Source organism: Parasteatoda tepidariorum, chromosome 1 (genome assembly GCF_982258835.1).
Source record: "Parasteatoda tepidariorum strain Cologne lab strain chromosome 1, Ptep-v5.0, whole genome shotgun sequence".
In the NCBI taxonomy this organism is placed as follows: Eukaryota; Metazoa; Arthropoda; class Arachnida; order Araneae; family Theridiidae; genus Parasteatoda; species Parasteatoda tepidariorum.
Genome location: NC_141755.1, coordinates 33,223,676 through 33,248,697, shown reverse-complemented (window position 1 = coordinate 33,248,697; position 25,022 = coordinate 33,223,676). Strand labels below are relative to the sequence as shown.

At 27.2% G+C, this 25,022-nt stretch overlaps 1 protein-coding gene and 2 long non-coding RNA genes across 4 annotated transcripts in view; 2 read left to right on the top strand and 1 right to left on the bottom strand.

The window, feature by feature from the left end:
- LOC139425462 (uncharacterized) overlaps positions 1–21,983 on the top strand; it is a 42,855-nt gene extending 20,872 nt beyond the window's left edge. Inside the window, exon 2 of the mRNA XM_087152332.1 lies at positions 20,734–21,983. Coding sequence (XP_087008458.1) covers positions 20,734–21,368 — 635 coding nt within the window. The 3' untranslated portion in view covers positions 21,369–21,983. The remainder of the gene's footprint in view (positions 1–20,733) is intronic.
- LOC147816371 (uncharacterized) lies at positions 1,949–8,970 on the bottom strand. Of its 2 annotated transcripts, none has more exons than XR_015433168.1 (3): positions 8,866–8,970; positions 7,809–7,953; positions 1,949–4,106 (listed from the first exon to the last, which is right to left on the bottom strand). It is a non-coding gene; the product is annotated as an uncharacterized LOC147816371 (long non-coding RNA). The 2 variants fall into 2 exon arrangements; XR_015433169.1 differs by having other exon boundaries at positions 1,949–3,651.
- LOC147816370 (uncharacterized) lies at positions 9,092–12,665 on the top strand. Its single transcript, XR_015433170.1, has 4 exons — positions 9,092–9,230; positions 9,955–10,193; positions 10,335–10,347; positions 12,352–12,665. It is a non-coding gene; the product is annotated as an uncharacterized LOC147816370 (long non-coding RNA).
- Positions 21,984–25,022: the final 3,039 nt, after the last annotated feature.

The following is a 25,022-nucleotide window of genomic DNA, read 5'->3' as shown; positions in this document are numbered from 1 at the left end:
GCCTTAGCCGTTGTTTCCTCAAAAATCTTAAAGATAACATCATTGATACTTTATAGCTCTATTTAATAACAATAAAAAAGAGTTATTGCTTGTACTTTATTTAGTTTTTTTTTCTCGCTACGTCATAATTTCAATCAACAACAGTTCCGCAATTGACTGATTGTTGACACGTTCTCAGCAGATCACCGAAGTCGAGCATAACTGGCTGCTGTCAGCGTGCGGGTGAAAAACTACTTGGATCAATCTGTGAAGGGACCGAGGGTGTGAGGTATTGTTTCTCGTTAAAATGTTATACGTAAGTACTTGACTTCACGCGCATGTCGTCGGTCTATCGAAGCGAAGGGAGCCTCACCTCGGCAGAGTTCAAAATTGTGATGGCATGTCTTCAGATGATTGTCAGGAATGTTTACCAAACCGTTACCAATAGCCCATTGAGCAGCTTTAGTGCGACGTAAACAACAATGAAAAAAAAATTTACGTGGTAGCACTATGTCACCAAATTATCTCTGAAGTTATCTGAAATCACGTATTTAATTTGTCACGTCTGTCAAAATGTGTTTCGGTATAAGTAAATAATTTAAAAACAGCGGTAATTAAAATTAAAAAAAAATTCTTTTGCAATGAAAGGCAAAATTAATGGGAAAGTGGTACTAATTTGCTTAGGAAAAACGTAGAAAATTACTTCAGTTTTATTAACAGCTGTCCCTCTTTTCTTTTTCTCTGGCCTTTTAATTCCTAGTAAGAATATATATATTTTTTTGGTATTCTCTCTTTAAAAATAAAAAGTCAAACAGCTGATAAAAAATATTTGTTAGATTACGGAATTATATATTTTACTGAAATATAAAATTCAAAATAATTAGTTTGGAAAAATCTTTTTTTGATTCATATTCAAAAATGTATTAATGATTTCGTAAATTAAAGAAGTTTCAATTATAAATAACTGTTTCGCTAAGATTTAAATAACTGCATATTAGTTAAATTGTTTGGAAGTGAACCGCGTTTGAAATATTTGACTTTTTATGCAGGAAAAGACATGGTGTTTCACGTTATATTTCATCTCACCAAATATTATTAAACTTCTAAATTTATTTCTCACCTATCCTGACATGAATAAATACAAAGAAATAATGAAAAAAAATATATTTAATGAAAATTCTGAGTCAAAGTGTTAATGCTGACGCTCAGTTCATTTAAGTAATGTAATAGATGCATATTGAAATACTAAAAAGTAAGCCATTATGTTACAAAAAGCAACATTTATGGAGTTCAGGTACTTATTCGTATAGATTAATCGTAAACAAGCGCCATACTATTATTGTCGCCAATGATGCTTAATTAATATGGGTAATTCCTATTATATAAATTAAAAAAATTACTTATTTACAAAAATTCCAAGTTAATGGTTAATTTCGATATTATGCCTCGTAATGTTGAATACAGTTAATCTCAATTTTAATGGGCTGAACAACAAAAAACAGTTTTTGTTATGTTTTTGCTTATTAATTTTGTCAGTATATACCGTTCAGTTTTGTCCACGATTTCATTGGGTTGTTCAGTACCGAGTTATTGTTTTTTTGATTTTATTAATCCTGTTCGAAGAGTGGATATTTAGCTAGTTGAAAATAAAAAAAAGTTGAATTACAGTTCGTTAAAAATAAGTTAACTAACGCTTTTCGTCTCCCGAAACTCTTGTTTTTTTCTCAGGTCAAGAGCTAGCCCTTGTACAATACTTATCAATATTTTAGTCAAATAACTTCTAAACGTACTATTGGACGTATTTTCAAAATTTTAATTAAATATAGTAGCATTAAATTCTAACTTGAGATTCATTTAAACTGAAATAGTTGCAGTGTTATAGTAGTAGCACCTTGGATACATATGTACTATAAAATAGTATCTTTCTCTTGATATACATCTTCAAGAAAGAATAAATAAATGAGATAAATTTTCTTTTGAATATATTTATTTTTAGTGGTAAGAGTACAGCATATGTTAAAAGTATAAAAAAGGAAGAAAAAAAAATTATTCAAGTTGGATCTGAGAATTTGAAGCACGTATATTTGTTTTTGTTCTTACACAATAGACAGAGTATGGTAGCTAGCTTGACTCTATGAAGGTGCTTGCAGATGCAATCATATAAGGTCTATGACCACTATCAGTGGCATCATCCTGAGAAAAAGAGCAGCTAAGTCTTTCTTTATAACTATTGCATAGCTGCCAACCTTATGAATCAAAAATGAGGAACACTATATGCGACAAAATTATACGCACTAATTACGAGAGTAAGATAAAAATTTAATTATTAAATCATAACATTAATAGACATACATTTAAATATGTAAATTAGTAAAACAAAACTATAAACACTATCTTTTGTGGGAAACTTATAATATTAATGTTTTATAATTAGGAATACCGGTATAATATATTAAAAACAAACATTACCTATTAATATATAATTATTTATCTCCAAATTATAAAACACTGGTAAATAATAATCTACATCATAAACAAATATTTCTGATGCAAGTGTTTAAATACTACAAAAAAAAAATTTCCAAAAATAATAATTTAGTGAAATAATCAGCAACAGACAGCTATTGGAATAATATTTTCCAATAAAAAGCTACTAAAAATTACTTTAGCACAATAATCACAGGATGCATGCTTGTGGCGATCAGAAAAAAGGATTGGTTTAAAATCAAAAATTTTATGAAAATTCAGAATTTTTATAAAAATATCAGATTGGATTTAAAAATTAGGAACAAATCCGAAAAATTCTGAACAGTTGGCAGCTATGCTATTGTCTGCTTAGTCAGCTGTAAAATAAAAGCATTTTTCTAGATAAAAAAATAGAAATCATGTTACTTTAAAATTCTACAGTGGATCAGAATCCAATCAAAGACTTCAGTTATATTAATAACTGACAACCGTGCCCGAAAATAAAGAGCTTAATTATTTTTATGAATTTAAAAGATATACAATTATATTTAATACATATAGCAAAATCAATGACTGAAATGTTATCTTGTTACGGTACAGAGATATTCTTCAAACTAAATGAGACTCTGCATAAACCATTGTAGAAAATCAAGCCCTGGTAAATATATCTCACAGAAAAGCTTTAAGCAGACAATGCTGTGAGACCATTCCCCGGGACAAACATGAATCATCAGCAGAATCCAGGCAAAAGCTAGAAGAGAACAAGTTGCTTCAAATTAATATTGTAATCAAGATACCTTGTTAAGATTTCAACCAATGGTTAAGTATATAGATAAAAGCACAACTCTTCAAATTGTGAATCTAATAAAGGATTGCATACATTAGTTTGAATCAATTTGAATTACAGAGTGAAAGAACTTTTAGCACAGAAGTATAAGTTTTAAGTTATAAGCACAGAAATTTTTTTATTATTATTAAATCTGGCATATCCATCTTTTCCCACGCATATGGCATACTTGCGACACTTTCAGAGTGGTCTCACAACTCTTTTGGGAGGAAGCATCACTCAAACTCATACTCGGGGATTTGACACATCTGTCACTTTAAAATCAAGACATAAAAAAGGAGTGTAAATTATTGCAACATTAGCTTTGTTGCTCGATTTTTTCTTTTTGCAGATCCCCAATTTAGTCAGGTTACTTACATCTGAAAGAGAGGGAAAGTGTCTGATTAATATTATTTAATATTTCTATTGCAGCATCAATCAGGGTTTACATATAAAGACTAATGGCTTTAAGAACAAGACAATCACAGGACATTACATCACAGCATTTAATAGTTAGTCACAGCACAGATTTTATTATATTTTCTTTACACAACATAAATGACCCCACAGCCAATTGTTCAGTTGGTGTGTGCACTGTTGAGTCACCGTTTACCCTAGAGACAGCCACGTAGGCTTCTTAAAGGCACGAGTCCATGATGGATCATGGAATGTGCATGTTGTGTTATCCCCACGCTGACTTTTAATGATGAGCCAGTACATGTTGATGTGTTTGTCCATTGTTCAGGTTTGATTGCACTGTTCCCAGTTTTATAGTATCTAATCATCTAAATTCTGTCGACATCACCAGTTCCTTAATGAATATTATTTTCTAAACCTTTTACAAGAATAAAAAATAAAATCATAAATTAATTTTCTAAACTTATTAGTATCTAGATCAAACATTAAATTAGTTTTTATTTAGAATGCAATAAATGCCACTGATAAAAACAAAAGTAATAAATATTTTTGAAATAATCAAAGTAAAAGAATATATATTATTAATAAAAGAGGAATATACTAACTGGTAGGGCACTGTCTTTTCCTTAACCATGGTGTGATTAAAGACAAATACTGATAAACATTAAAAGATCATTTAATTCATTCTGACTTTAATTATTTTATTAATACTGTAATAATTTATAAACAGTGCTGTACTAACAGCAGGGTTGGGTTTTTGACGTCAAAAAGTGGTTTTTGACATGACAAGGGTATAATACTGGTTTAAACCGTCAAAAACCCGTCAAAAATGTCAAAAACTGAAGTTTGCCAAGAAAATATATAAACTTCAAAACTACCAACAGTTGCCATGCATTATATTGAAACTTAATTATACTATAGGTAATCAGCAGGTTTTAAAATATTTTTTAATTAAAATTAAGGTAAAATAACAGATTTAAAATCTCAGAAATTTATATTCAAATGCATGTGCAGAAAAATTTTGCACAAAAATTGTTTAAATATTTATATTTAAAAAAATTTTTTTTTTTCTTTTTGATACTTAAGAAAATTAAAAGTTTATTACTATGCATTTTTGACATATAAGGAACATATAACTAATATTTATAAGGAACTTACAAGTTATGTTGTATAAATAGAAACTTGATATAAGATACAAGTGTATAAAAAAAATTTTTTAATGTTATACCGAATATCTTTATTATCCAGTATGTTAATTTGAATTTAAAAGTAGTTATATTTATGAATAATGATAAATATAATTCATATTGTTTATTATATTTATTTATAATTATTACACTTATCATTTTAAAAAAATTTTTATCTCTTAATTTTTTTTTCTCCACTTGTATTAAGAATACAAATAATGCATATCTTGAAAGCAAGAAGTAATTATTCAACAGCTGAATATTTAGATATTCAACAAAACTATATCGTATTCAGCAAAATGAAATTCACAAGTATTTGGATAAACTAAATTTTCAGCATAGTAAATGAATAGGCTGAATATACTGTAAATCGACACTAACTACTCTGTGTATTTAACAGAAAGCACTTAAATTTGTATTGTCTTATGTTAAAAAGATTATTAAGAAGATTTAAAAGAATATTAAAAAGATTTTTCTTTAAAAGAAGATGTCTAATGTACAAAACTGCTAATGTTTATCTTTAAAAATGTCTAATTTTTAGTATAATCTATACTATACACTAAATTTGGTTATAAATAAATTTCTTAATAATATCACTGCAGATTTTCAATAACACATGAAAATGAATACATAATATTACAAAAGATGTGAGTTTTCAAAAGTACAAGATTTTGGTTACTATTTAAAATATAAGTGTTTCCTCAAAATTTTAAATTTATTTTTTCTAGAACATATTTAGAAACACTATCCTTTAAAAAATATATAAATTTTATGCATTAATTAAATTCATATGAATATAGGTTTTTGACATTTTCGACAGTGAGGTTTTTGACGTGACGGTTTAAACCATGGTTTAAACTGTCAAAAACTGTCACATGTCAAAAACCTGCCAACCCTGACTAACAGTAAACAATCCATACTATAACAATACAGTTGGGGAAAAAAAACTCACAACGATTAAGGTATAATGCCACTGTTAAAAATATACAATTCTCCGAATAATCAAAACATTATAGTAATAAAAGAGAAAGATACTAACTGAGACACTCATATTAGCTTCTGTTAAGTCTAGATCTCATTTAAGCTAACAAAGAATAGAATTAGATCAATCTCCGTGCAATCTAAAATTTTTTATAATCTCTTTTAGTGTTGAACATATACCCATTGCTATTTAGAAATAGCAATTGGCATTATTCATTAGCGTTATTAGCATTATTCATTTAGTATATTTTACCAAAGGCATTTAAAGTGGAAGAGTATTTATAATTCAGGTACAATGCTCTAAACAATCTTCCCTCTGTCCTTTAAGGGTAGAACCAGAATCATTGAGAGAGAGAACTAGTCATAAAATATTCTATTGCATCTAAAAAAATTTCTGCATTGTGTAAAGTAGCACAGATAAGAATATTAGAAAAAAACACTCTCTACTGAATATTTTTCTTTACAGCATCATAGTACTAAATCTGTTCAAGTACTGTCAGGGATCTGTCCAGACATTCTGTAAAAGGTCCGTATTTGTAAAATTGGAAAAAAATTACTTGTAATTTGTGAATATAAAATAAACGTTAAGTCACATTCTTTCAACCAGGGTCCTGCTTTTGTGAATTTGTGCAAATAGGGTCTGTTATTGCAAAAAAAAAAAAAAAAAAACTTTTTCAAGGAGTTTTTAAATTGTAAAGACTTACAAGATTATGTCCAACACTGTAAAATTATAATTAAAAAAATTAAAATTTAAAAAATAAACAGCAATTGCTGCTACTAAATTAGAGATGCAACATACAAATATTTGGTATTTTGCCTATACTGCTGAACGCAGAATATTCATTTCGGACGAATAAAGGAAGAAGTGTCTGCCGAAGACAAAATTTATTTAGATTACGTCTGTCGTTCTCCCCCCCCCCCGGGAAGGGCTTATTCGATTAACAAAACAATAATGAAGATAAACGAATTTGTGAAGGGTCTGAGTAAAGGATAAATTATTTTGTGAAATGTCCGTTTTTATGAAAAGATATTTTGTGAATAGTTCGTTAACGGACCCAAATCTCTTCTAAACAGATATCTGACTGTGACTACTCTTTCTTATTTGTATGGGATGAGTTCTGGTTATCTGGCTAAATGTCAAGACAAGATTACAATATTTTTATATTATTAGTATATAAAGTTGTGTATAAATACACTTCTTTTTTTAGCAACTTTGCTATGCATTCTTCAAAGATGTTTGCCAGTTGAATATGGCCCTGGCAGTTTAAATGCATGTGATCTTAACCAATACATTCATCCACAGATAAAGCTGATTCACAGAACATTAGCCCAAGTAAAATTCACAAAGTTTTAATTACTTCATTGAATCGCTTTATAGTGACGTTTTCAAGATTAACAAAATGTTGATGCATACGCTGATCTTTCAGCAAGAGAAATTTCTAAACAAACTCTTCGTTCGAGAAAAACAACTCAGAAATATTTCTGTATTGTGATCTGCCGTGCCAACTACAATCGCCAAGGTGCTAAACAGATTTTAAACTTGCAAATTTAATAACAAAAAAAAAAAAAAAAACACATGTAGATAGTTGTCCGGGGGTGGTTACGAGTTATACCGTCTGAGTTCCCTTCTCTTTTTATTAGTTCCTGGCGGCTGGCTACCCAGAATTATTCTTCCACAGATAACCAAACAAAATCTCCCCAATAACCCCACAAATTTTATTAACCACACAAGCCAGTTTTTTAAAGTTGGGCATTGTACCCAATTGCACATCATTAGTTCCTTTATTTTTAAGAAAAGCAAAATAAATTATTATTTTATAGCACAACCATAAGTAATATTAATAAAAAAATAAATATCTGAATTAGAATAGTTACACAAGATACTAACAATGCCAACAAATGGTTTAGATACATAATCATTAAATATGTAAATAAATTACATTTCAACTTACCAACATGAATTAAGACAAAAACAGAATCGTCCCTTCACAACTGCACACTTAATTTGTCCACACCGATTCCAGGGTGTGCAAACATCGATATCCCATTTTCATTCAGCATTTAAGTAATTAGCCAAATACTTCTCCAAGGAATCACCTAGTAAAAAAGTATTTTATGAAGAGAAAGAAGAAATATGAAAAGTTTGCTTTACATTGTCCACGCAAACTGTCAAAAATCTTAGGGTAATGAAAAAAATACAATTATAGATATAGTTTGAGAAGTTAAATAATTGAAAAAATTCAATTTCATATTAATATCCAATAAAGATAACTTAAATTTAAGATAACTTGCTAATCTGAATTATCTTCTAATTTATTATAGTATTTGTATTATGTATTTTAAATAAAACAAATTATTGAGTACAAATTGTTTTGCACATAATTGTGATACACCTATAGAATAAAAATTTTTTTTGAAAGTATGCATGCTCATAATTTATTTAATAGTTAAGACAACCTAAAAGAATAATAATGAATGCAGTAACTGTGAATGAAAATGATAAATATTATCTAAATTTGTTCCATTTCTCTCAGAATTTTTTTTTAGATTAGTTTACAATAAAATTGAAACAAATTATTTTAGACATGATCAAAACCCTCTTCACTATTTTTAAGAAAATTCAATATTAATCTTTCTATATATAATAAATTTTAATTAGCAATATATTTCATAGAAAAAAAAAAGATACCTCTATATTATGTCACTAAAATAAACATAAATCAAGTAATTCAACTAAATGAAATTTCATTACTAAACTGCTTCACACAATTTCGGCAGATCAAACAAAGGATTTCTAAGGAAGCAGAGAAAAACTTTGATAAATGAATTTTTATAACGATTTTCTTAAAATACATACATTTTACAAACTATTTACTTTAAAATCTAACGCGTGGTATTCACAGATATTTAATAAAATTCATTAATCTTTTTAAAAATTTCATGTAATTTTTTTATATACTGCTATGAAACGTACACTAATATTATAAATCTTTAATTAATAAGAATTACCTGTAATTAAAACTTTCATGATGATAAAATATGAAATCCCGCGCAGCCAAATACAGAAAATGGCTTCATCTAACAATAGCTTTTGTTTAAACAACGCCAATTGCTTTGGCGAAAAAGTTTGGTAGAAAGTTTGGCGAAAAAGTTTCATAGATAAGAGGAACCCGCAAGAGGAAGTGAAGGTCCTATCTTTCCGGTGGCAACAAAAAATGGGTTACTTTTTTCAATCAGTGTGGCGACTTTTTCTATCTGTTAAATCGCCACATCGCCAGTGTTCGTGTGCATGTTTGTTGTTAATTTCACGTGCCGAAATTTTACTGCATGGAGTAGAAATCTAATCTGTTGTGGAAAGTAAAAATTATTAATATGTTAGTTTTATACATTTATTTTTAACTAATTAAATTTTAAAACATTGCATGAATGTTAATATATTACGTTCTATAAAACGTAAACATCTTTCACGTGTTATTTTCCATTGAGAATGAATTTTATAATTCAACTTTACTAGAAATTTATTTTTATATGCATTAATTGATTGAGCGGTTATTGTTTAAAACATTTGTTGGATAATTTTTGCAGAGGAAAATTTTTGATAACCTAAAAATGTTTTCATATTGGAATATTTTTTCTGTTTAAAATATAAATGTTTTGATCATTAAGAATGTTTTAGTTAAATCAGCGGTAATATAGCAAAAATGAGCTTGCATAAATTTTTGGAAATTATATAGTCTGTTATTTATGTATAATAATAAATGAACTTATATAGAGAGAAATGCTTGTGTGTTGTACTGTTTGTCATTAAAATTAAGGTACGATGCTAAAATTTATATAATGTCTAGTTTATAATAAGGAATGTTGAAATATGAAGGTTGCATTTTTTAGGATAGCTGTATTAAGAAGATGTGGTGATTAAAGTTACAAGTATTTTAGATCTTCAAATTATCTTTATATATTTCAAAATTGATAGATGAGATTTATGTATTCAAAATAAATTAGTTAACTCTGTAAATTTTGTCTGTGTGAGAAATTTATCCCTTTTGACATTGTAATTCTTTAATGCATAGTATTTTTAATGATACTTTTTTTCTCTAGTGGTTCATGATTCATGTACAGGAAAGACTGGAAGCATCTCTATGTACCAAATACAGTTAGCTGATTGTGGAGAAGATAAACTTGGTGAAACAGTAGCAAGAGAACTGCCTATTTAGATAGTTTATTAAACTTTCTATATAGATGTTTTTAAAATGGTTATCTTTTTATTGTTTTTCCAAGCTCGGTATAACAACTAAAGCTTATTTGCAAACTTAACTAGATGTTAATTACTTTCTAGGGTAAGTCGTTCATTAGATTGTAATTCCAGATTTAAGATTGTTCTAAAAAAACTTATTATTACATTAGCTGTATTTTTTACCTCTTACTGCAATTAATTTTGCATTGATGACAACAAAAAAAGTTACGTGCCATTTTTACAGACTCCCGAAACTGGTAAGTTCCCTTTTTCGAGTAAAACATTGCAGTTTTATCAAAATATTTTTAGTTTAATTTTGATCTTTAAAGATATGAAAGTTTTCTGTAATGCATATAAAATCAGCTTATCTTCTAGAAATTTTATATTTATATTGTCAATTATTTATAATTTCACATTTATGTGGATATATTTGTAAGCATTTTTGGAGTTTTCATTATTCTCCTTTTGTTAGTTGTGTACATATAATCATATCATGAAATGTAATCCAAAGTTCTGATTTTTCGTAATTATACAAAATTTAATCGGCAGTTTGGGAGTAAGGTTATTGTTTCTAATTTATAAAAATTTAAGTATTGTTTTTGAAATTGCACATGATTAAATGATCAAGTCATTGATGATAATTTAAGTTCTTTATTGTAGGGTAAAAGTACAGTTTGTTAAAAGTAAAATTAATTTTGTGTATGAAATGAAAAAAGCAGGTATAATGTATCAAACATATGCATGATCTTATTGTCTGCTGTTTAAGTTATGTATTAATTTCACAGCCTGTGTATAAACTCTTATATAGCCTTTTTGTGTTATGGGATGAAAGTTATAACAATTGTGTTTTATGAATGTTTTTAATTGTGTAAAAGCTAGTTATTGGGACATCTATCAGAACAGATGTCAGTAAGCACATTTGCATAAGTATTAGTAATTCATAATGAAGCAAACCTCATTGTCAGAAATCGGGTCAAAACTTTTTTTTCTTCTAAAATGTTCAATTTATTCAGAATTTTCTTTTTAAATATATTATATTAGTAGAATCTTTTAAATATATTTGATTAATTAAATGCCTATTAATATTCAAAATTATGAGTAAACGTAACACATAAAATTTCAAGTATGACATCAATTTTAACTGGAAAATATTGCAATTTTTCTATTTTGATAACTAGAAAAATCTTTAAAATTCCCTTTTGTGTCAATTATTTAGTACATTCTGCAAATGAAATTTATATTATTTCGTGAAATCTACTGGATTTTTTTCCTATCCGTGTTGTCAGCTATGATTTCACAATTTTTCAGAGGAGAGTTTCGTCAATTTCAAATATAGTTATTAAGGTTCATACTTGCTTATGTCTGTGAAACTTTTTTTTTCATATGCTGGTAATTTATTTAAAGTTGAAAATCTATGCAATGAAATTCTATAAACCACATTAACTTTCACTGATGTAAACAATAAAAATTTCAGTTAAGAATTTCTGCAATAACGCAAGAGCAATGAACTATTTTCATAATTTGTCTAATTATTTAGGCAATTAAGTTCAGAACAATATTTAGGTAAATGTATTTCCTTAAATGTCTTTCTATTTTTAAGTCTACTCTACTTGATTAAGCAAACTAAAGTTGATAAATTTATTGTGTTATATTAGTTGTTATGCTTCTGGAAATTTAAGTTTTTTTTTTTTTCTTTCTGTAAATGCTTAACCATATATTTATGTGTCTAAATATTTGAATCTAAAAATTATATTAAGCATTTATAGCTTGTCTTTCTCAAACTAATATTACTGCCATGCTTAGTAGGTAAGTTTAAAGATAAATATGTCCAATGTTCTGTTTGAAACAAAATGCTAAGACACATGTTTCAAGTTTTTTTTTTTTTCAAATATATTGTTTTAATAAAGTTTGAAAAAATTACTATTAAACCTATAAGTAATATTTTAGAGTTGTGAATACCTAATTAAAATTATGAGTAGGCTTTAAATGAATGGCAAATATTATTCTGAATTTTTGTTTTATTTTCAATGGCACTTCATTTGTGAATTTTTTTTCTTTTGAAGACCCAAACGAAATTTAATATTTTTTTCTTCTAAACTAGTTTCTTTAAGCATGTAAAATATAACATTAAAAGTTAATAAAATAGATTTTCATATAGAATTATTGAGTGAATTATATTAAACTTCCATTTTTAAATTAGATGTTTCTTGTAAATGACAGTTTCTTGTATTGGGTAGATTTACATAATCAGTTTTTTCTAGCCTGACAAGAGTTTACCATTCCTGGTATGTATTTGAATATAATTCCCATGTTTGAAGAAGCTACCACTAATTAATAATTTTTAAAACCGTTCTATGAAGGAAAGAATCCTTTTGTGCAAAATTCTTATTTATATTTGTATCTAAAACTATTGTTTGTATGCTTATTAATACATTTATTTGAGATTATTAATTTAGGTGAAGTGTATTTAAGTTGAAGTCTTATCGAAAGTGTGATGTCTGTCTGCTGAAATTTCAGAAAAATGGAAAACTGTGACAACTATTTTATTAAATAAAGTTTAAAATTGTTCATATGACCAGTAGTAATTTTGACTTCTTTCATTCATTATAGCTTCATACTTAAAAAATTTTTTATTTAAGTGTGAAATTATTTATTAAGTAAAAATTCATACCCAATGCAGCTACAAGAAGTTGATTACAGTATCTTTGTACAATAAATAAATAAAATTAGTAAAGATATTTTTATAATGCTTAAAATATTTCATTAAAAAAATCTACTGGAATATGTTTTGAGTTATCAATTTGAAATATGAAAACAGTGTGTAAATATCAATTTGCGATATCTTCCTTCCTTCCTCACTGACTCGACAGCCCAGGATGGGCCTTGGCCTTCTCCAGTAGTTTTTTCCAAGCTGTCCTTCTTTTGGCAATGGACTTCCAATTCTTTATTTTTAATATAGATAAATCTTTCTCCAGGGTATCTAGCCATCTGAGATTTGGCCTGCCCCTTCTACGTGTTCCTGTCGGCCGGGCGTCAAAAATCTTTTTCACAATACGGTCTTCTTCCATTCTTACTAAGTGGCCTGCCCATTTTATCTTTTGGACCTTAAAGAATCTTATGATGTCTGGTTCATTATATGATCGATAGAGTTCTAAATTTGATCTTCTTAACCACTGACCGTTTTTATTAATTCCTCCAAAAATGCACCGTAATATCTTTCTCTCAAATATGCTCAGCATTTCTTCATCTGCACGAGTCAATGTCCATGTTTCACAAGCATATGTTAAAACTGACCTAATGAGGCCTTTAAATAATAACAGCTTTGTTTTTCTCTTGATTACATTTGATCTTAAAAACTTTCTTAATCCATGAAGGCACCTATTTGCTGCTGTGATTCTCTTTCGTATTTCTGCAGTTACATCGTTCCTGTTATTTATTTCAGAGCCTAAATACGTGAAGCTGTCCACTACCTCGAATGAATGTCCCCCAATTTTTAGATGGGTACTCCTGTGGGCTGTTTTAGTACAAGGCATATATTTAGTTTTATTTTCATTTATTTTTAGACCCATCTTCAGGGCCTCTTCAAGTGCTTTTGGTGTTCGAGCAATAATTCCTATATCGTCAGCAAAAGCCAACAATTGTATTGACTTATTAAATATAGTTCCTCTGTTATTGATTTTTGAATCTCTTATTACCTTTTCTAATGCTAGATTAAAGAGGAGACAATTTGCGATATCTACCAACTTAAAATTCTACACTTTTAAATTCTATTAATTTTTATTGCAATTTTTCAGAAAAATTTTCTGTCCTATTTTTCTTATCAATATTAAGTACATTTTTTAAACGTTTGATCTTCAGGTAATGAAACAATTTGGGAAATTCCATACGAAATGCTATCAGATCCATTAAGATGGAACAATTCCTCAGCAATAACTCTACTTGGAACAATTTCTGGGCTATTAACACCTAGAACACAAAATACTTATAAAAAAAAAAAGCATAATATAGTCAGAAAATAAAGGTTATACTTTTTATGGTACATTTCAAAAAAAAAAAAATTATTTTTCTCTTGTAAAATAATGGATGTGGAATTTTTTAAAGTAACCCAGAAATAGGATGACAAGGAAGAAAATAAGCTTTTCGAAATCTTATGAATCATCATTGAGGAAGCGTGTAGATGATTCGCATCATAATTTATATTTGTACTTATTAAATTTAGGATATTAATAAAAACTAAGAAGATAAAATACTTAATTATGGTCATGGATTACATTTTTCTATCATCCTTTGTATTTGAAGCATTTTGCAATCTGATCCTCTCTAAATCCGCTGTTTTTCCAAATTATTTGACGGTCTAAAAAAGTATTTTGGAATCCATTCGATGCAAATATGTCAAAAAATTTCACGCGACGTATAAAATTAATTAGTAAATAAAAATAAAATAGATATTTCGTTTCATGCTAACTTTATTTCAACAATGGTTAAAAAATATAATATTAAAAGCAGCGGGAACAATTTTTCAAAGAGACATTTATTTTTATTTATTTATTTTAGAAACTAGTTAATTTTAGATTAAACAATAAGTCATGCATTTTATAGAAAATTGTATTACCCTAAATTTCCGGTGCATGTATTTTACCTCTACGAGAATGAGAGTCGAGAATGAGAATAATAAATTGAAAAAACCCTAAAATACTAATTAAGCGTCCCGAAAATTTATATGATTGGATGGGAAAGGGTAAGAAAAAAAAAATTTGGACTATTTAAGTCTTAATAGATAAATTATAATTGATATTAAATAGATAAATAATTTCACTGAGGCACCTTTTTTTTTATATTCCTTAATAATGTTTTATTTTTATACGAATACAAAAAGTTTCCAATCGTTGAGCCTAAGAAAATAATTGATATGAAAATTTATAACATCGTTTTTAAGTATGCTAAACTAAAAGGCATACACTCGCCGTTACTTACTTAATGATTTTTATAATCTTAATTTTTTCTTAATAAGAATGCTCTGAATTGATATATGTTTGTACAAATCATGTTAAAAATTTGAAATTTTTAGAGCCCAAAAAATAACAGAAATTTTGCCAGCATCGGCAATAGTTAATGCGAGTATAAGTAATAAGACATGTTGATGTAAGTATAAGTTAAGGCATTCAGGGCATGTTGAGAAGTCATAGCAAGCCTCAATTTTGATGTTTTGTTTAGTAAAAAAAATAGACTACACAAAGTTTCTCACTAATTAGTTTCAGTAAAAGCTTAAGATTCTTAAGAAAAGCTTGACGTCATTACCAATCCAAGTGTTGTATACACAAAAATGCCACTTTTAAATACTCTATTTCCTGTAAGAGTAAATATAACAAATAATACTTTATTTTAACTTAATTCAGTTTTGATAGAAAAATAGCGTGAATTATCATGAAATACAATAGAAAAACTGGGTATTTACATAAATTTGTCTAGGCTTGTATTTAGCGAAATAATCTCTTTGCCCAGAACAATCAGAATGTAAAAAAGCTAAATACAGTTTTTTTTCATTCGTAACTTATTTCCGTACAGTTTTGAGAAAGTAAGACATTATAACATACATTTATTATTTAACCTTGTAATTATTAGATATGGAATGTCCTTAAAAGCTAAAAGAATAAAATTGCATAATCTGCCACTTAATATTGTTATGCATTTGACTCAATCCGGTCTTATAAGGTCGAAATGAAATTTTTTAAAGTTATTTGATAATGAAATAAAATAGTTTTAAGCACCACCATTTGCTGAAATGTAAGAAAATCTTGCGCCATATTTCACATTAATTCATAGTAAAAAAAAGGATATATCGTATAAAATGGAACTTATTAGTTAAAAATTCTAAGAACATTCATCATAATCTATCACGTTTTATCAAGAAATTAATCCTTGAAAAATCAGAATTTAAATTTTGAATTCGATAATGCTGTAAGTTATTTCAAATTGTAAAAGAAAAAAAAAATCAAAATTGAACTTTTGATTTTAACAAAGGTGTCTTTAAAAACTATGTCACTGTATTAATGGAAAATAAAGGTAATTAAAAGAAAATTTATCTTTCGTAAATAGCAAATAACTATAATTATAACCTAAATAAATACAACAATTAACAATAATGCTTAAATTTTGTTGCATTGTTAAATTTTTACTTTGCTAAATTACATATAAATTATATAACTTTTTAATTCATAAAAAGTATTATTTTATGGATTTAAAGAAAGAATTTTTTTTAAAAAATCAAAAGTTTTGGGTTATGGCACGTACTTTCTTAGGTTAAAGATATTAAAATAGAGAATAAATAAAATAACATCGACGAATAAAGTAATATCTAATCGGATACAATAAGTATTTCGGACATTCACCAAAAGCGACTATGTGATTGTTGACATTCACCGGTGAAAATCGACATTCTCTTGATTTCAGTCATTCACGGTAACAATTATGCTGAAAAATATTTGTCAGAAAGAAAAAGTAGTTATATATATAGCATACTAAATAAATAAAAAAAAAAACACGAAGAAAATTAAGAAAAACTATAAGTTTTATTTATTGAGCTTAAGCTGCAAGTAAATAGAACTCATAAAATAAATTCAAAATGTAGAGAAAACAAGGGGAAAATTACAGAACAATGATGAAAAAAGAGAAGAAGAAAAAAATAACAAAAACCGGAGAGAAAAAAAAAATTATTACAGTTAAAACATTTTCACCCTGCACGAACGAATCTAATTGCCAAAGTTGCATAGTTTTTGCGTGGTTCCCCCGAACTTTCAAATGTAGTTAAAAATTACCAATAATACTTAGATTTTGTTTTGTTTCACTAAAAATTTTTATTTGAATTATTATGTATTTTTAAAAAAAAAATCCTTAAATGATATTTACAGTAACACTTACATGAATGTGATAATCGTGAAATGATTTATATTAAAAACCATCTAAAATTTTTAAATTGTTCATAAAAAGTTATCTTTTAGGGTGTTAAAAAAGGACTTTGAAAAATTATATGCTTACTACGCCTATGCTTAAACGAAAAAAAAAAAAAATTATTTCAGTCACAGATAGCATGTATGAAGACCAGTTTGTATGCCATAGACTAAATGGGGATGTAAAGTGATTATTGCTAGATTTATTAGTTAGTTTGGATTGCTAGATTTATTAGTTTGATTATTTGGATTGGTATAATTTATTAGTTTGATAAATTGGATTATTGCTATTTTTCTAATTAATTTTAAATCCATTTATATGCTCAACAGTGATTCCTTAGATTTTGATAAAATTCTGACTGAAACATTTATTTGCGTCACCAAACATGAAGTTTTTAATCAAATTGCGACTTCAAGTGCCACAAGCATTCTTAAAATATGTGAACAGAGTGTTCCGTTTTCTCATTCTTAATATAAATTGTTTATATAAATGTATATTAATAATTTAATCTAAATATTATACTCAATTATAGGTCGCAAACTGATATGCGAGGAGTAACAAAAAGATAGTTGGAAATTATCGAATTCCTAGTTAAGAAGAAAAGATGAAAAAACGTCAAAACCAATTTGATTGCCTAATGATTCTTAGATATAGTTCTACCGATCTCCTTTCAATTTCTTTCTGTTCCACCCGAAAATCGTTATAATGTTTCGTTATTTACCCCAAAACTGGGATTTGCTGGTTTTCACAGATATTTTTTTTTTTTGTTTGAATTTTATTGACTATAATTTATTTTCCTTCTTTAGACGAAGTTAAAAAGCTGAAGCGTCAAGACAACGAATTTTCGAAGAATCATTCTTTCTCAGAAAAGGCTAACATTAACTTTAGATAATTTTACACACACACAAGATAATTTTTAAAGCTATTGATTAAGAATAATGTGCTCCCTCCTTTTGCTTAAATTTAAATATCTAAATTCAAAAACCAATTCATGTATATGCGACTAATCTGTTTTTTTATTTTCACAGAAATGCAATTGCATGTCAATAATGCTTCTCCTAAGAAGGTTTAAGGCATTTTCTGCGTGGGCAGAAAATCTCTGATTTCAAGCTTATTGTGCTCTTGAAATAATATTCAAGTATAGTAAAATCCCGCAGTGGACTGATCGTTAAGACACGGTTCCCAGCAGATCACCGAAGTCAAGCATGACTGCGGTCAGTGTGCTGGTGGGTGACCACTTAGATCAGTCTGCGTAGGGACCGAGGGTGTGCGGTATTGGTCCTCGTTAAACTGTGCTACCGTAAAGTGCTCGACTTCGCGCGCAGATCGTTGGGCTACCAAAGCGGGGGTGCCATCCCCACCGCAGAGGATCAAAATTGCGATGGCATGTCTTCGGATCACCCTCCGGGATGTTTCCCAGACCGTCGCCAATAGCCCATTGTGCAGCTCTAGTGCGACGTAAATTAACAATAACAATAATAATAACTTTCTATTTTCATTTCATTTCTGTAGGGATTTACTAATTCCAACACTAGATGGCAGCTCTGCATTAAAATACACTCCACTAAAGGCTCTGTCAGTAGTTTAGAATTGTGAAATTAAATTATCAAATTAATTATTAATAAGTAATTAACTAAGTTAATACATATTTGTAAATCGAGTTGAAAATTTATTAACCTTAAAAAAAATATATAATTTATTATCCATTTTTTATATTTTATTTATTTATTTTATTGAAATTACATACATTTGCTGACTTGTGTGCTCAATATAGGCTTATAAGTCATTGTCAAGTAGAAAATACAGATAGAACAATTCAGAGAAAGACATCACAAAGAATACATCCAGGGTTACGGCGGGATTCGAACCCGCTACCTCCACGCTTAACAGAGCGTTTGGACCGGCGATACCGCTCGGCCAGGGAGGCCCCTTTTATATTTTAGTATATTGTTATATTCTAAATCAGACCTAGTACAACTAAACACTCACCAAAAAAAGATGGTAGTAAATTTTTTTTAAACGCCAATAATAAGATAAACCACAAAAATAAGGCAAACCTGAAAACCGGTTTTTCGTTGCCATCGGAAAGATAGGACCTTCACTTCCTCTTGCGGGTTCCTCCTATCTACGGCACTACACAATCAATATAGGGTTATAAGAAGATTGATGGATAAAAGCTAGCGTCAAGCTCACTCCGCCCAGTTACCAATTCCTAAATTGACCAAATATCAGCTGATATTCTATTTTTTAAAACTGTCTTAAGTTTCTGGACATCAGGTGTGTTGAAGTAGGCAACCGATAACGTAAACAACTACTTATTTGTTGAAAAATTCTTTGCTGAGATAAACTATATTAAAACTTACTTTCTTACTTATACCGAAGACGATTTTAATTTACCCTTTTTGTGTAAGGAAAAGCTTTAACAAAAATTGTTTTTGATTTGCTCCTGCTTGGATTAAATTTATAAGCCTGCTTCATTATAAGCTTTATCCATATTCTTGCAGTTTCCATATTCTTACAAATATAAAGTGACTTTCCATCGTAGTAATGGAAACAATATAGAAAGAGCTTTAAAAAAAATGTTTCCATGCAGATCTAATTCATATATTATCTTCTTTATCGATGTGAATGGAAAAAAAAAATCGAAATGAAAAAAGATCGGTGTGAATGATAAAATATCTTCTTGCTGACAATAAATATCATTCATATTGTGCGTGTATAAATTTTTTCTTTAAAGATTGTGTTTTCTGTACGATTTATTTACCCAATAAACTATTCATTACTTCTGTGTAATTTCTTTCTGGCAAAAGGATTCATTATTATTAAAGGCAATCTCATTCTATACTGGCAGTAACATTCTATGTTGAGGTACTAACAGCAAATACTATCTGTGCAATGTGTGTCACAGTTGCAATGATTTTCTGATAGAAAAATATTTACATATATGGAAATTTAATGTCTGTAGTTTGTGTATTTATAAGTTTCCAAATGTAGTTAATAATTATACTTTTTTATTGTATAAAGCATTTTACTTCTATTCTAAAAAGTGCACAAAAAGAATAAGTTTCATTTAATTGTTTTGAGTTAATGATATGGAAATAATTTATTTAAGTATTCTTTGTGATAAATTAATCAAGGAAAAAAAAATAATAATTTGGTTTAAGTAACGCTTTAGATTAGTTTTTCATGCAGTGCATTATTAAACAGTTATAAATATATTAAAATTGCAGTTGCAGATATTTAAGCTGTCACTTTCATAAAACACAAATGATTTGATATTTATATACCAGAAATATAAACTGTGATTTTCCTGTTCACATTGAGGAAATATTTTCTCTATTCTCTTAAGGCAATTAATAGAATTAGACTTTTTTGACCTTCTCATATTTATGGTAATGAATAAGAGCTTGCTTTTCTTGTGCATGATAGAACATTAATATTAAAATTGGCAATTAAAGTATTTTTATATTTTAATGGATAATGTTAAACCTTTTAAGTTTGTGAAAGTTTAAAAAAAAAATATATATATATATTTTTTTGCTTTTCTTAATTTATATTGAACTATATTTCTACACTGTTTAAGTGAATAAATTACTAATGAAATCAAATTTTATAATTTCATGTTCAAAACAGTTAATATCATTATCGTTTGTTCATTTTAATAATATGTCTTCCTAATAACAAATAACCTTAATTATACACTATGTCTAAAACTGCATTCATTCATGGTGAGAAGCCTTATTCTTGTAGTACATGTAATATAAGTTTTTCACTGAAATGTAGTCTGAAAAGACACAGTCGTGTTCATACTGGTGAGAAGCCTTATTCTTGTAGTATATGTAATAAAAAATTTGCGCGAAAATGTCATCTCACTACACACAGTCGTGTTCATACTGGTGATAAGCCTTATTCTTGCAGTGTATGTAATAAGAATTTTTCTCAAAATGTGCATCTGTATAAACACAGACGTGTTCATACTGGTGAGAAGCCCTACTCTTGTAGTATATGTAATGAAAAATTTTCACGAAAAAGTACTCTCACTTTACACACTCGTGTTCATACTGGTGAGAAGCCTTATTCTTGTAGTATATGTAATAAAAAATTTTCACGAAGAAGTCATCTCACTACACACAGTCTTGTTCATACTGGTGAGAAGCCTTATTCTTGTAGTATATGTAATAAAAGTTTTTCACAAAAATGTAGTCTGATACAACACAGTCGTGTTCATACTGGTGAGAAGCCTTATTCTTGTAGTATATGTAATAAAAGTTTTTCACAAAAATGTAGTCTAATAGAACACAGTCGTGTTCATACTAGTGAGAAGCCATAATTCTTGTAGTTTATGTGATTAGAGTTTTTCTCAAAATGAGCATCTGAATAAACACAGTCATATTCATACTGGTGAGAAGCCTTATTCTTGTAGTGCATGTAACGAGTTTATTAAGAGTTAACTTTATTCGCTTCAAAAATATATCTATCGCTTAAAACAGTCGATATGTTTTAAGCGTTACAAATATATATATATATATATATATATATATAAAGAGTTTTTAATTTTTCAAAAGCTGACTTTACTGTTTGTGTTTTCACTGGTGAGAAACCTTTCTGTTGTAGTATAATGGAATAAGAGTTTTTCTCAGAAATGTCATCTGACTATATACAGTATTGTTGATACTATTGACGCACCATATTTTTGATGTAGGTGATAAAATAGTTTTTTAAATAATAGGGATCTAAATGTTTGCACTCATGTTCATATTGGTTTTAATTTACCTTGATTACTGGATTATATTACTTTATTTACAACCAGTTATGTTTGACTAAAATATAAATTGTTATTTATTTTCTTAGCATTAGAATGCTGGATTTAAGTTTATGTTTTTTTCACAACTTTTAATTAAAATTATTTGTAACATCTTTTATTTAATAAATCTTTTCTAACACATGTTGTACAATTACTTTTATAAAAGTAGCTCTTGTAATTTTATTACTAATTGTTTTCTTTTATTTTAAAATAAGACAAGTGTTGAAAAACCCAAATAAATATCTAATATTACTTTTGATATTAATATTTGTAATTAAAATTTCACTTATTGCGAAAGAATAGAAGTTATATTAACTAAATAAGATTCAGAAGTTGTCAGTCTTTTATTGTTAGGTAAATGTTAATAATCAATTGAAATTTATAGTTTTTTAAAGTATTAAATTTTTGCAGATTGGAAAAAGTAGTTAATAAATATGATTTTTAAGACAATTGGTATAGTTACATAAAATAACTTGTATATAACACTTAGGCTGCCAGGATACATATTTCTCATAAAAAAGATCAATTATATTTAACCAATTTTAAAATCTATTGAGTACTGACCTACCGATTTAAAGTCTCTCATAATATGATTACATCTTAAGTTTGATTAACGTCAAGATAACTGTTAAATGCAATTTTATTCAAAACCAAAAAAGTCTCAAAAATAAATTTAGTCAAAGATTTAATTAGTTAAAATTTTACTTTTTTGAATAATGATTAGTAATGATTTGAATAATGATTAGTAGTATTGAATTATAGTCTTTGCATAAATAAGAGTAATTCATAGAGTTTAAATGTTATAACATAGCATTGAGAATTTACTTTAAAGAAATAGTTTGAAAAATATAACCTTGATTTATATTTTAAATATACATAGTATAGAAAAGTTAGAAATTTCTGAAAGCCAGTAAATCATGTTACGGTAACTGCATTTTGTTTTTCCAAATTTTATTATTATTTTTTTCAATTCTGTTTTCATATTTATTTTCATATTTTTTTCATAGTTATTTTCAATTCATTGTCTAAAAAATAAAGTGGTCTAATGTCTGTTTATTATTTGTAAAAACCAGAAGCACTGATAGTATCTTTGAGGAATAAACTATAATGTGGAAGCATATATTTATTAAATTAAGTTGGAGCTTTTTTGTTCTATTTATAATAGTATTCATTTGAAAATGGAATGCTCTGAATCATGTTAAAGGATAATTTAGTTTTTTTTCTTCCAAAAAATTACTTCTCTTGAATTTTATTTATACTGAAAGAGGGACAGGTTAACTTAATGTGCAAAAACAGCTATATGATGATAAGATAAATTAAAGCATACTGATAAGCTTATACTCATGAATATCACTCTTAAGAGTAAGAGTTTGTTAATTGAACAATTTCACATTCAAATAACATATATCTCATATTTACTTTTGGCTAATGTTAAGATTTAATTCAGTGTAAGCTTTAATCTCATTAAAAGTGCCATACGACAATGCATGCAATTTATTCAAATATTACTTGTGATTAGATTCATTGTTTTTCTTTTAAAAATGCTGAATTTAAAAAAAAAAACACAACAAACCACATAGATAATTAAAATCAATGTTATTTGCAATTTTGTTATTAAAAAAAATATTTCTTTTTACTCAGATAAAATGTGCTATAGGAAATGATTATTATCATGTCTAGCAAAATAGATACATATTTAATAAAGTCTTTCTACCTTAGAAGTATCAGTAATTTTTAAAGTTAAAATATTGAAATTGCCAATTATTAGAAATATGTTACATTTCATTTTTAAGACTATGCATTAACCAATATGAAACTAAAAATAAATTCAACTCACAAAATAAGGTTTTTTTAAAAATTATTTTATAAATAAATGTTATTTCTTTCTCTGTTAATATCATCATTAAAATTGTTTATGAATATTTTTAAACACCTTAGAACTAAAATTGCATTAATTATGAAAATATATTTCATAGACATAACAAATGTTATTAGATAATTGTATGATTTTGTTTAAATCAATTGTTTTTTCTTTTGTTGGATCGCATTGAAAAATTTCCTCAATTACTATTGTTTTCGTAAATATTTTTCTAACTTATAATTTTATTTTATTATTCAAACAATAGTTATATTTCCAAATAAGTAAAATGAAGATAAAAATTTAATTTCATTTAATTAATGAGTCATTTAATAATTAATTTAATAAATGAATTCTATTCTAGGTTTATTTTTGTTACAAAAAATTTACAAGTAAAGCTTTTAGCTTTAATTAAGCTTTCATTGTAGGTTTGCTAAAATTTTTGGACTTGGGGGGGGGGGGAAATCTGTCCCAATCAATTGAAGAAAAATATTCATTTCTAAACTTGTATTGACTATAGGAATTTCAATTATTTTGCTAAGTTTTAACTACTCTTCAAGTTAAAAATTTAGTTATAAAAATTGAAACTGTTTCAGTTCTTTATGTTTAAAATTATTTTAATTTAAGAAATAAAGTGTGTTTATATATATTTATATTAAACTAGAAATGATTTTTATTTAGAAACACACATATGTGAATTAAATCTTTATTTTTCCATCGTTTATTTTGCTTAGCATTGATTTGCTTAACATAGCAATAAAGGTAACATGTATTTTAGAATTTATTATTTTAAATAAATACAAAATTTTATCATATTGAAAATAAAGTATTTTCCTTACTCTATACAAATAATACTTCGGAAAAAATATTTAGTAATATAAGTACTGCAATGATTTAAGTTAGTAAATTATTCTCTTTAAATTTTAACAGTAACTTCTGTTTGGTTATCATAAAGGATTAGTGAACAATTTTAAGTAAGTAAAAAATTCTATTCTATTTATACACACTGAGTCTTCTAATAAAAAGATTGAAAAATTTAGCATTCTAGTCGCATTAAAAGCAGTTTTTCATGCAAAAATTTCTCCAAATTTATTTTATATATAATCATTACTAGATGGCAGCACCAGCATTAATATTGAAAGATTCATATAGTACTTATAAATTTTAATTGAAGAGGTCAGGTTAGATATTATAATTCTATTTTGTAATATGCTTTTATTTTAATGTTAAGAGAATAATATAGGAAAAAAGAATCACTGTTGAAGGCTGTTAGGTTACAAAATATCATAACTCATTTAGATCTTTGAGGAAACTTCAATTAT